General features: G+C 40.4%; 1 protein-coding gene across 1 annotated transcript in view; it reads right to left on the bottom strand.

The window, feature by feature from the left end:
- The window catches only part of PXDC1 (PX domain containing 1), an 82,385-nt gene extending 70,717 nt beyond the window's left edge, over positions 1-11,668 (bottom strand). The window contains exon 1 of the mRNA XM_063450546.1: positions 10,596-11,668. Within this exon, the coding sequence (XP_063306616.1) occupies positions 10,596-10,851 (256 nt within the window). The 5' untranslated portion in view covers positions 10,852-11,668. The remainder of the gene's footprint in view (positions 1-10,595) is intronic.
- Positions 11,669-12,262: the final 594 nt, after the last annotated feature.

The following is a 12,262-nucleotide window of genomic DNA, read 5'->3' as shown; positions in this document are numbered from 1 at the left end:
TCACCCCCCTCCTTGTGTTCTCCTCATCTCTGCTTCTGATCACCTCCCCCTTCCCTGTGTTTTCCTCATCTCCTCACCCCCTCTCCCTGTGTTCTTCTTACTCCTCCCCCTTATGTTCTTCTTACTCCCCTCCTACCCTCCCTGTGTCCTTCATACTCCCCCTCCATGTATCCTTCTTACTCCCCCTCCCCCTCCCTGTGTCCTTCTTACTCCCTCCTTCTCCTCCCTGTGTCCTTCATACTCCCCCTCCCCCTCCCTGTATCCTTCTTACTCCCCCTCCCTGTGTCCTTCTTACTCCCTCCCCTCCTCCCTGTGTCCTTCTTACTTCCCCCTCCCCCTCCCTGTGCCCTTCTTACTCCCCTCCCCCTTCCCTGTGTCCTTCTTACTCCCCCCTCCCCCTCCCTGTGTCCTTCTTACTCCCTCCTCCCCCCTCTTCCCTGTGTCCTTCATACTCCCCTCCCCCCTCCCTATGTTCTTTTTACTCCCCCCCTCCCTCCCTCCCTCCCTACGTTCTTCTTACTCCCCCCCTCCCTCCCTCCCTCCCTCCCTATGTTCTTCTAACCTCCCCTTCTCTGGCTGTAGCGTTGCGGAACTCCTCTTCCTCCTGTCAGTCCGGCCGGGTACCGCGCGGTAACAGGAGATTCAGTTTCCTGTTCCCAGCCGGACTGACAGGAAGTGCACACTGAGTGCTCACTTCCTGTCAGTCCGGCCGGGAACAGGAAACTGAATCTCCTGTTACCGCGCGGTACCCGGCCGGACTGACAGGAGAAAGCGCAGCTAGGCCACGCTACAGCCAGAGAAGGGGAGGTGATGATGAGGAGTGCTGCAGCCGCCTGAGGCTCTCTATAGAGGGCTCAGGTGGCTGCAGCCTTATAGGAAGTACTGGCTCTGCTTGGGGCCCCGGGCCAGCTCGGGGCCCCAAGCAGTTGCTTGGTTTGCCTGCCCGCTAGCGACGGGCCTGATCTCAAAACAAAATGCACCTGTCATGGTTGATTATATATTTCCTACCTGTTCTATGTTAAATTTTGTATATATTGTGTATTAATATTGTTTTTGTATTTTATTGTACCCTATTGTATCAATGCAATGTTTTGTGGACCCAGGACATATTTGAAAACGAGAGAAATCTCAATGTATCTTTTCTAGTAAAATATTTTATAAATAAATGAATCCACATTTATTTAAATCCACAATTATAAAACATTCAGTGACATAAGGCGCAATAAGAACCACTGACACTTTATCTGGGAAAAGGCAGGCTAGTTGGGTGAAATAAGCAGACCTGTAACCGTAGAATATTTATTTCTGTAAATTATGGTATAGTAAACGAACAGCTTTTGCTGTATTAATTTTAGTGGTAATTTGTATTAATCCAATTGACGTACATCCAATAATACATATGACAAACTACAAATTAAATCAACATTAGTGTACTCCATTCTGAAGTACATGAAAATAAATAGTATGTTTGCAACTCAATATATTTTAATATGTCTGAAAATCCCTTGACAAGTCTTTTTTTTTTTTGTTCCCTATATACTGTAAATCAACATCTGCATGAACTTTTACACAGTTATCTTTAAAACGTTGCTCTTTGTCCTTAATCTCCAAATACCAGAGGCCAAGGTGCTTCAGTCTGGTTACTTTGACATGGAGAGTTTGAGTGGCCATCCTGTTTTGCCCTGTTCTATGCTAGAGGTCATCAACCTCTCTATTTCCAGAGATAATAAACATATTCTTTTCCAGATCCAAACTAAATATCCGTCTACGGAATTGCTGTAGATGTTTGCATTATGTCAAACAAAACACAATATGTATACCACTTTTCATTACAGTCACTCCATGAATGTTCTTCATCAGACTCTACAACTAGCAGCACGGCTATACAATAAGGATGCATGTTAAATATTTCATAATGACAGGAAGACCAATTAATTATTTGGCAATTCTATATTTTAAGATCAGGCTCTCATAATATATACTGCACTGAAAGAGGAATACTTCATGGTTCAGCTCCAACTAGATTGAGGCCTGCTCAAGGGAGAGCTGGACATACATATTTTTGGTTTGCCAATGATTAGTTACCAAAGTTAAATTAGTGGTGACAACTAAAATCTTCAGTCAGCACTGGCTAATGTATGCCCCTTTGCTGCCCTAAACAGCGAACATCTCCCCTTAACTCCTACCCTATCCCAACACTAACACTTAGTCCCTATGCTACCCTGACACTAATTCTTAACCCCTACGCTAACCCTTGATATGTACACTACCTTAACACTTACACTAACCTTTAACTCCTAAATTACCCTCAATACCTTTAAAACACTTACAGAACACACTAACTGTAGCCTAAAAAGGCATGCAACACAAAAGAAAAATAACATTGAAGTATGTATTAAGGAAAAAGAACCTTGGGTTCCTTTGGTCTTGTAGTTTATTAGTTTATTGTGATATCTCCAGAACCTCTCAATGGCACTGTTTTCGCACAATACAAGGTTCACTTTTAAGTATGTATGTATATATATATATACATATACACACACACACACATAAAATATGTAACCTAGCCAAGGTTTAATGATTAAAAACATTTAATGAAAACACATTTCAGTCTCCTCTTCTCTTAATGTTTTTTCTTAAAGTAAACACTATAGGAAATACACATTTATGTGCCTAATGCTCGAGTGCCCTGTTGGCAATTTATTTCCCTGGCTCCGCACCTGTAGGGAGAAAAACTATTTTGCTTACAGTCTCCACACTGCTGTCCCGCCTCCTTGGCTGAGATACTCCAGATCGATGATCTCAGCCAATCCAATGCATTCCCATAGGAAAGCATTGGGAGGCTAGTGCACATGCATGACAAAATACCACCTTGCGCCAATCAAATGGTCTCTATGAGTTTTGCTCTGCTATTTCATTGTAAGTGCCTCGTATTGCTGTATGCTGCATATGCTGCAGGGTTTTCAGCTTGCTGTAGTGAGCTCTCAAACCTGGATGTAGCTGAAACCTGTCAGGTACTCTTAGGTTTGTGAGCTAAGCATATCATATAAACCACTTCTCAGCAATGATATATACTACAGCACAAGTTTCATTCATCAGGAAATGTGAATGTAACTACTGCCCAAGCTGACAGCAAATACACCACATCTGCTATCAGCTTACTGATAGTTTCATTCACAATTTTATCATTATATAGCAGTGGGCACAAGGATTGCCAAGAGGTAATGACTTGTATTCAGGGCAATCCCCGTGTAAGTACTTGGACAGGCATGGGGAAGTTTGTTTTCTTCTGTGACGTCTCTGAGACATGGGATTGGCTTATAGTTGCAGCAGTTTTGCATATATTTGCAGCAAACATTTGAGTGCAATGACACAGTGATAGAAAACCTCAATACACCATAACCTATTCCAGGAGTATGGATTCTTAAAGGGAAACTCCAGTGCCAGGAAACAATCCGTTTTCCTGGGACTGCAGATCCCCACTCCTTCCCACCCCCCAATTGCTGAAGGGGTAAAAACTCCTTCAGTAACTTACCTGAGGCAGCGACGATGTCCCATGTTGCTGTTTCTTTCTCCGCCGTCGCTCCTCCCAGTGATTGCGTCGGCCGGTGGGCGAGACTGATCCCGCCACACGTGCCGCGCATGCGCATTAGCGCTCCCCATAGGAAAGCATTGAAAATACATTCCAATGCTTTCCTATGGGGAAATGAGCAGGGCTGGAGGTCCTCACACAGCGTGAGGATGTCCAGCGATGCTCTAGCACAGGTTTCCTGTGCTAGAAACCAGGAAGTGCCCTCTAGTGGCTGTCTAGTAGAGGTGGAGTTAACCCTGCAAGGTAATTATTGCAGTTTATAAAAAACTGCAATAATTACACTTGCAGGGTTAAGAGTAGTGGGAGTTGGCACCCAGACCACTCCAATGAGCAGAAGTGGTCTGGGTGCCTGGAGTGTCCCTTTAAGGCTATTGTACGGTCCCTTTAGTTTTCAGGAGTCTTTTATTTAGTTATCCCGGTACTGAGGAGCCAAGGATTCATGTTCCATTTAATTTTTCTGCATCGAGTGCTTAGGCCGAGCACCCACTGAAATCTGCTATACAAGTGTCCACCTTCCCAAACACATGGCCCACAGCTTTCTATGAAGGAGCCATGGTTGTTCTGTTACGCACTTGCGCAATCCATAGCTCCATTCAAACAACTGTGAATAAACCTACCAGTAATCTTGGAACCAGTCAATGAATATTATTATTATTATTATTTATAAAGGCCAACAAGCTCCGTGGCGCTGTACAATGGTAATATTATGCAAACTATGCCATTGTGAACTACCTTTTGTAAAAAAAAAAAAAGATTTAAAACAAAATTGTGTAAAACTTTGGTCAAAAAGTAACAATTGTCACTGGAAATTAAATAAAGTTCTCAAGAAATACATTGTGGTTTTTCACCAGTACATAGTATATGGAAGCAATTCAAATTCTATTTTCCCAACAATGCACTGGGCAGTATACAACGGTCATTCAATCATGACAGGCTAAAAATATAAAGAATCCTCTAATTGTCTAACGATGGTGCCACTGCCTGTTAGCAGAACAGTTCTACATTGTCCAAATTACAGAGAGCAGTAAACAAAAAAATTACAGCTAGGAGAATTAGATGATAACTGTATTCATGATGACTAAAGTGTCATGCAGTAATGACTTCATCAACCTCAGGGGACTATATACGCTGTGTGGTTCACCATGTCTGGTATTATGGTTATATTTAAATATGTCTAGCAAGTTAAAAATATTTAATACCAACATGTTGTTTGAAAGCAGCTTGAATCATTTAATGATGTAAATATATGTCACTCTCAGAAATGTATAATCATGATACATAAGAACAAAAAGTAGTAAGTTTACAATATATTTACAATATATATATACAATATATTTGTAGCTTGCACTAAAAACAAAGTGTAACTAATTGGTGAACCGCAGTTAAAGGAATACCCCAAGCACCATAATCACGACAGTGATAAACATTAAATTTCACTTTACAGGAAGTGTTTATGAAGGCTATGCAAGTCACATGCAAGAAGGTGTAGCTAGGGCTGTATAAAAAAAGTGATTTAACTTCTAAATTGCAACAACAACAAAAACATTGATCATTGAGATTGCAGGAGCATTAACTGTACACCAAAACAACTTCATTAAGCTAAAGTTGTTTTGGTGACTATAGTATTGCTTCCACTGATGACTAAATATTACAATTTATGCCAGAAACATTTGCAGATAGAATTCCCCGACTCAACTATTTTTCCAAACTAACTGTTTTACATTAAATTTTGCATCAGAGTCCAGCACAATTAAAAGGGGCACTGTAAGCACCATAAACAGGCTGCACAGTAATGAAGGAATTATGCAGACTTAGAGTGCTAAGGACTAGTTATCCAGATCTTTCAGACTGTCACTGTTGTTTAAGGGTGCCGGAAAGATTTCTGTTTTTTTTATCAAACCACTTCAAAAATATTTAACAGAAAACCTGGGAAACCACTCATAGACGCCAAGCAACATAACGATTAACAAGAATTGTAAAAGTTATAGAGTTTAGGATGACCAATCAGCAATAGATCCCAAAATAAAAGAAGAGATGGTTAAAAATAACTTTATAAACGATCCTCTGTTAAATAAGGTGTCTGAAATATCCCGTTGAAGATTTAATATATATTTTGAACTGTAACTGGGATACAATTGTGATGATTAATCCATGCAGATGTTTGTGAACCACATTTCCGAAGTTGTTCAGCCAGATTTCGTTCATCTTGGCAAAGCAGATGTTTGTGAATTCATTTTCCTATGATTTCTAAAGGCTGGATAGCCATCACCTGAGTACTAATTGTGATCTCCTCTTAGATAACATGGAACACCTGTGGCACACCTGGAATGTATCTAGAGAAGGAGGTTAGGAATGTCAGGTTTATTAGTATTTCATTACTGAAGGAGCAATTTAAGCATCATAACGACTACAGATACGATCCTGTCCCTCTGGTTTTTTTTGTTAAACCGTCAAAACACTGGAAGCCTCTATCAATTATTCTTGTAGTTTTCATTACATGAATGTATCCTGCCCAGCAGGAGTTTCATCACATAGGAGAAACATAATTGCTGCCTAAGTTGATAACAGATGCATCATGACTGCTACCATCTTGCTGACACTCCATTTACAATTTTGCAAGTTTATGTAAGTTATTTATCAGGTGATTATTTTTTACGGGTATTTTAGCACAGTGTACACATATTTGGACATGCATAAAGGTATAGCTTCCTATGTCTGTCACCTAGGTTGCGGACTTATAGTTGCAAGAATATTTGCAGATCACGAACGTTATCAGCAAATGTGTGGATGGCGACTGGGACAGGGGACCTCCTTGCGCCATAATTATTTATATAAATTACTATGGAGCGTGGAGTGTACCCTTAACGCTGCACAGTATATGGTTGACATATGCAAAAGTGTTTGTAATCTTATCCAAAAGATAGAGTAAATACTCAATTCTGTTTGCGAAACTGATACAAAGTATGTGGACTCTTCCAAAGTATTCACTAAATTGGGGATGGTGGACAGTTGACCAAGATATTACAGAAATGCATAGATTACACCTCTTTGGAAGGAAATCAGGAGAATTTGTTTCATTTAGACTATTTTGGATGCGAACGTGCAATTCTTTTGTCATTTCACTACAATTTCTCTAATCAAAAGCAAGGCTACTTTGCTCCACAGCCTCTTCAATTTGTATCCAATTGTTTCTTTTTCATTAAATTCGAGCCACCAAAGATGAACTCACTTTACCTCTGCCCTAATTCACCAGCTGACCTTGCCACATTCACTAGGCCTTCAAAACAAGTTCAGTGACTAATATAATTGGAATTGCTCTCACTATCTGAAATCTGAAATGATTTACAGTACTTTTATATTTTTTCACTAGCCATCAAATTGTAGATTAACAAAATATAGAAAAATACCCTGATTATAATATAATACCACATTCTTTTCCAGATCCAGACTAAATATCCCTCTACGGAATTGCTGTAGATGTTTGCATTATGTCAAACAAAACACAATATACCTATATCATATACCACTTTTCATTACAGTCACTCCATGAATGTTCGTCATCAGACTCTACAACTAGCAGCACGGCTATACAATAAGGATGCATGTTAAATATTTCATAATGACAGGAAGACCAATTAATAATTTGGCAATTCTATATTTTTAGTCCCTGTACTACCCTGACACTCACCCTTAGTCCCTATGCTACCCCGACACTAATTCTTAACCCTTACACTAACCCTTAAGACGTACACTACATAAGGATGCATGTTAAGTATTTCAGAATGATCAATTAATAATTTGGCAATTCTATATTTTAAGATCAGGTTCTCATAATATATACTGCACTGAAAGAGGAATAATTCATGGTTCAGCTCCAACTAGATTGAGGCCTGCTTCAAGGGAGAGACGGACATACATATTTTTGGTTTGCCAAGGATTAGTTACAAAAGTTAAATTAGTGGTGGCAACTTAAATCTTTAGTCAGCACTGGCGAATGTATGCCCCTTCGCTGCCCTAAACAGCGAACATCTCCCCTTAACTCCTACCCTATCCCAACACTAACACTTAGTCCCTATGCTACCCTGACACTCACTCTTAGTCCCTATGCTACCCTGACACTAATTCTTAACCCCTACACTAACTACCTTAACACTTACGCTAACCTTTAACTCCTAAATTACCCTAACACAATACCTTTAAAACACTAACAGAACACACTAACTGTAGCCCTAAAAAGGCATGCAACACAAGAGAAACATAACATTGAAGTATGTATTAACCCCTTAAGAACTCAACTTCTGGAATAAAAGGACACATGACGGAATATTTCCGTCATGTGTCCTTAAGGGGTTAAGGAAAAAGAACCTTGGGTTCCTTTGGTCTCGTAGTTTATTAGTTTATTGTGATATCTCCAGAACCTCTCAATGGCATTGTTTTCTCAAGGTTCACTTTTAAGTATATATCATAGACTAAACTGCAGATCAGTGTGAGATTGTTTTCTTTTTTATTAAGCTCTGAAGTAAGCAAAACAATAGCTAGCCATATTCAGGCATCCTGCTAAATTCGCACTATGGCCTGTGCCATATTGGGGCATGATGAGCTGCTATGAACAACCAAGTTTAGTTTTTGAAAGCCTGATTCCTTGCAAAACTAAGAGGTTTTAATAAAGAACTGATGCCTTCTGCCACTGCATAAGCAATGCCTCAACGCAGCTCAATTTCTGAAAAAGAAATGGCAATAAGAGACCTCATGAAAAGTTAGTGGCCAAAATGCCAAAGACCTATCTCACCCACCAAAAGTTTTCCATCCCAGTATAGAATCATCAGCCTTTGGGAGCGATAGATTGAAATAATTTTAAGAAAAAGATCTCTAAAGCATATAAACAACACACAATAGTAAACAAAACATGTGCAAGTGCATGGTGGAAAAATAAATAAATAAAATATAATAACATTAATGGCTCCAGAACTAGACAGGAAGTAAAAAGAATAAATGCTCTACTTGTCAAAGACAAGGAGTGTAAGTGAAGGTGCCCATAAAGAGTATTAGCGCTGTACAGTGCATGCATCTTCAACTGTGCAGGTTCCCCATTCTATGGCGAAAATGCAATGGAAGCGCTAGTTTGGGAGGGCTACCTGGCACCTTAGGCTTCAAACATTTAACCAGCCCACCAGCCACAGGGCCAGTGATTCCCCTTGCTGCACTCCATGGTACTACACTTGATATGAGCCAAAAGGCCAAGACATAATATGTCTTGCATCTTTTAAGAAGTGCCTTAAAACCCATCTCTTTAGGAAAGCTTATGGCCTCCAAGACTAACCTCTACCTCACATACCTGTCTCTTGCTCTCTCCTAAAGGACAGCCCACCTTATTTGACTGCAAACTCCTGTCCTAATGTGTCTTATACCCCACCTCCTATAGAATGTAAGCTCGATTAAGCAGAGTCCTCTTCAATCTATTGTTCCTGTAAGTTTTTTGTAATTGTCCTATTTATATTTAAATCCCCCTCTCATAATATTTTAAAGCGCTACGGAATCTGATGGCGCTATATAAATGGCAATAATAATAATAATGAGTGTACTGCATTTGCTAGACATTCTCAGGCAAATGGAGTCTGACAGCAACTGGCTTTTATTCAAAATGACGTTCGTGTTACTAAGAGTGAACACTTTCAAAGTTATCACTCCTTTGTAAATCCCCATCCGCTGTTTTAAACATTTACAAAAGTAGGCAAGTTATAGTAATGTTTACATTTCTATGGTCGTCATAAGGGTTGTTTGACATTAGCAGAATTCAATTCATGGGCCATGTTATGGCTGCTGACAAGCTACTAAGTCCGTATGGAAGATTTACACAATGCAGTAATGCTTAGAAAGCAGAATTTTAGAGGAACTTCATAAGATAAGCCTCCATTTCTTTAAAGAGGAAGGGGAAGACGTGGGAAAACAAGCTAATGCTGAAATTAGCTGATGCGCAAAATGCAGGAAGAAAACGGAAGATAAAAAATGTGGTTTATTTAACTGGGAATATGAAACATGCTGCAACATTTAAACCAAAATAGACACGATTTCTACAAGGTAGCTATTTTGTCGTATATTTTATAATAACATCTTCCATACGTTGCAAAAATAACTAACTGATGAATTTGAGGATTTCTCCAAATCAGCCATGTTTGCTTTAATTTTGCAATTTGGGTTTTTTTCACATATAGCACTAGGGATAATAAATGTGATTTGGAGCAAATTTACTCTGAATCTGAGTTTTTAACAAAGGCTACAAATCTAAAGTGGCTGTTTGGGTTAAAAAAACAAAACAAAAAAAAAACCAGACCCTTCATGAATCAGACTAAGCAAAGGTCATGCAAGCTCGGACAAACACTCAATGTTGCATAACTTTGTTTCCGCACAGGTTGTACATGTTATATGATAAGTATTACTCTGATGGGGACCTGCGAGTCCCATGGTTATTGCTCAACCTTGTTATCACGAATAAAAATCGTATTTACAAAAAAAAAAAAAAAAAAAAAAAAACAGACGGGTTTTCCTTTACAATCACGTGATATAATAGTTTTAATGACATAATCATAGTCTGAATCTAGGACACACAATTTTTTACATTATAGTAATAACATCAGTTAAACTACGGTCAAATCTATCATGAAAGCGCAAGATACCTGGGCATGCATCAATGGGCGGTCCTAATGCAGTAAGCTGCAACTCCCATCAGACACATCCAAGTAAAGTCAGTGGAAATAGTTAACTAGGATTCAGGTTAGAATTTAACAAATGGCATATTTTGGTGTTTAATGTAACTTTTTTTTCCTCACAAAATGCTTGCAACGCATAAATATATTATTACGTGTAAATGCTCTGTGGGCACTCAAATTGTTAACTGGCTGACAGTTAACATCAGCCTCAGTAATCAACGGTTGAGGGGGGGATGTATGGCCTTTTTTTTATCAATAAGATTGGTGGTCCCTAAATAGTGAGACCCTGGACAAACCTTTCAGCAGAGAGGATTGTGACAGCTCTCCATGGTCCTCTGGGAAGGACTCCAGCAGCCTCTTGAACAGTCTCCCCAGGTCCGAGTAACTCCTATGTAAATACAATATATTCCTGTCTGACCACTCCGTCCGGATCTCAAAAAACTCCTCCTCGTCCCCTCTCCGGTTGATGATGAGTCTCCGGATGCCGTTCACCCAACAGTCTTTTACAAACATGTTCACCAGAGAGGTGCCCTCAAACACTGCCGATGCCATCCTCAGCCCTCGCCAGACCCTGCCACCCTCATCCCCAAAGAAACCGCAGAGGGTTCAGCCTCCTCAGCTCCTTGCAATGCGTGGCACCTCTCCCCGGACCAAGTGGAACTGACTTCTTTCCAGATGTAACGCCCTGATGGGAGCAGATGGGACCAATTTGAAGCAAAAGCAGATGACAGTGATCTCGAAGCCCTGACACAGTTTTCCGAGCTAATCTGATTGTCCAGTAACTAGATCTGGGCACAGCGACCAGGGATCCTCCTTATTAATGGCAGTGCCAATTGTGTCATCCGAGAAGATAAGGTTCAATACAGTCTCCCTCTATTACTTATTGTCTGACAACTTACATCTGCAGACATTGGGGACCCATGCAATGAGGCCACAATCTCTTTCACATCCCCCAGCTCTCCGTTATTCCGTACTGGGCCAATAGAAGCATCTTTCAAAGCACTTCTCGCCCCCCTTTAACCCAGCATCCAGACGTTCGATCCTTGGAACATTGGCAGATAATACCGAGAGCGAGAAAAACTTGTGGGGAAAGTTTTCTGCGCAGATCTCATGAAATCCACTATTCACCATGGACAACATGTACTGGGTGCAGCCGCTGTCAGGATGGGGGCTGTGGCAGGCTCAGCTACGTGTCCGCTTAACTTCTTGCTTCCCACCCCCTGTTTGCCTGTGGATGACTTGTGTTACTGAGAAAGCTGTGCTGTACCTCCCTCTCTCCCACATGCTGCTCACTGCAGAGCCCTGGCAGGAAGACGGAGGCAGGCTGCTGTGTGTCCTCTGAGGGAGGCTGCCTCACAATGAGAGGAATGCAGCTGCTAATCACTCTGAACTCAGCCTAGCTCACCAAGCTGTCACATGCCAGGCCCCAGCAGAGGATGCTCACACTTCTACCCTGATGAACGAAACTTAAAGGGATACTACAGGCACCAGACCAACTACAGCTTAATGCAGTTGTTCTGGTGTCTGTCCCTGCAGGCATTTTAATGTAATTTTAACGGTTTAATTTCCATTTCCCTTTCATAGTATTATGGAGAGTAATGGCTCTCATTTTTTTATAGCTAGCACAAGGCTTTGAAGTAAGGCTAAAATAGCAATCTAAAAGTTATTCATGGTAACAAATGTTATAAAAAAAAAATTGAATTACATACATTTACGAAATAGCTAGATAAGTATGATATATGCCATACGTGATATAACTTTAAAAATGCTCAGAATCAACATAAAAAGATAGAACAAAAAAAATAGCTAGCAAACGTAGGTTTTTAAATGAATATGTTAAAATTTGGTCCCTGCTTTATCTATCAGTCTATGACAACCCTTGAGTGAAAGGCACTGCATGAGACCCACCTACAGGCAATTCTCCTTCTCTCTGTCCAGGGGCAAGCCAAAGCATATAGTTTGC

This window comes from Pelobates fuscus, chromosome 4 (assembly GCF_036172605.1).
Source record: "Pelobates fuscus isolate aPelFus1 chromosome 4, aPelFus1.pri, whole genome shotgun sequence".
Taxonomy (NCBI): domain Eukaryota; kingdom Metazoa; phylum Chordata; class Amphibia; order Anura; family Pelobatidae; genus Pelobates; species Pelobates fuscus.
Note: the sequence above shows the minus strand (reverse complement) of the source record. Positions and strands in the feature narration are given on the sequence as shown.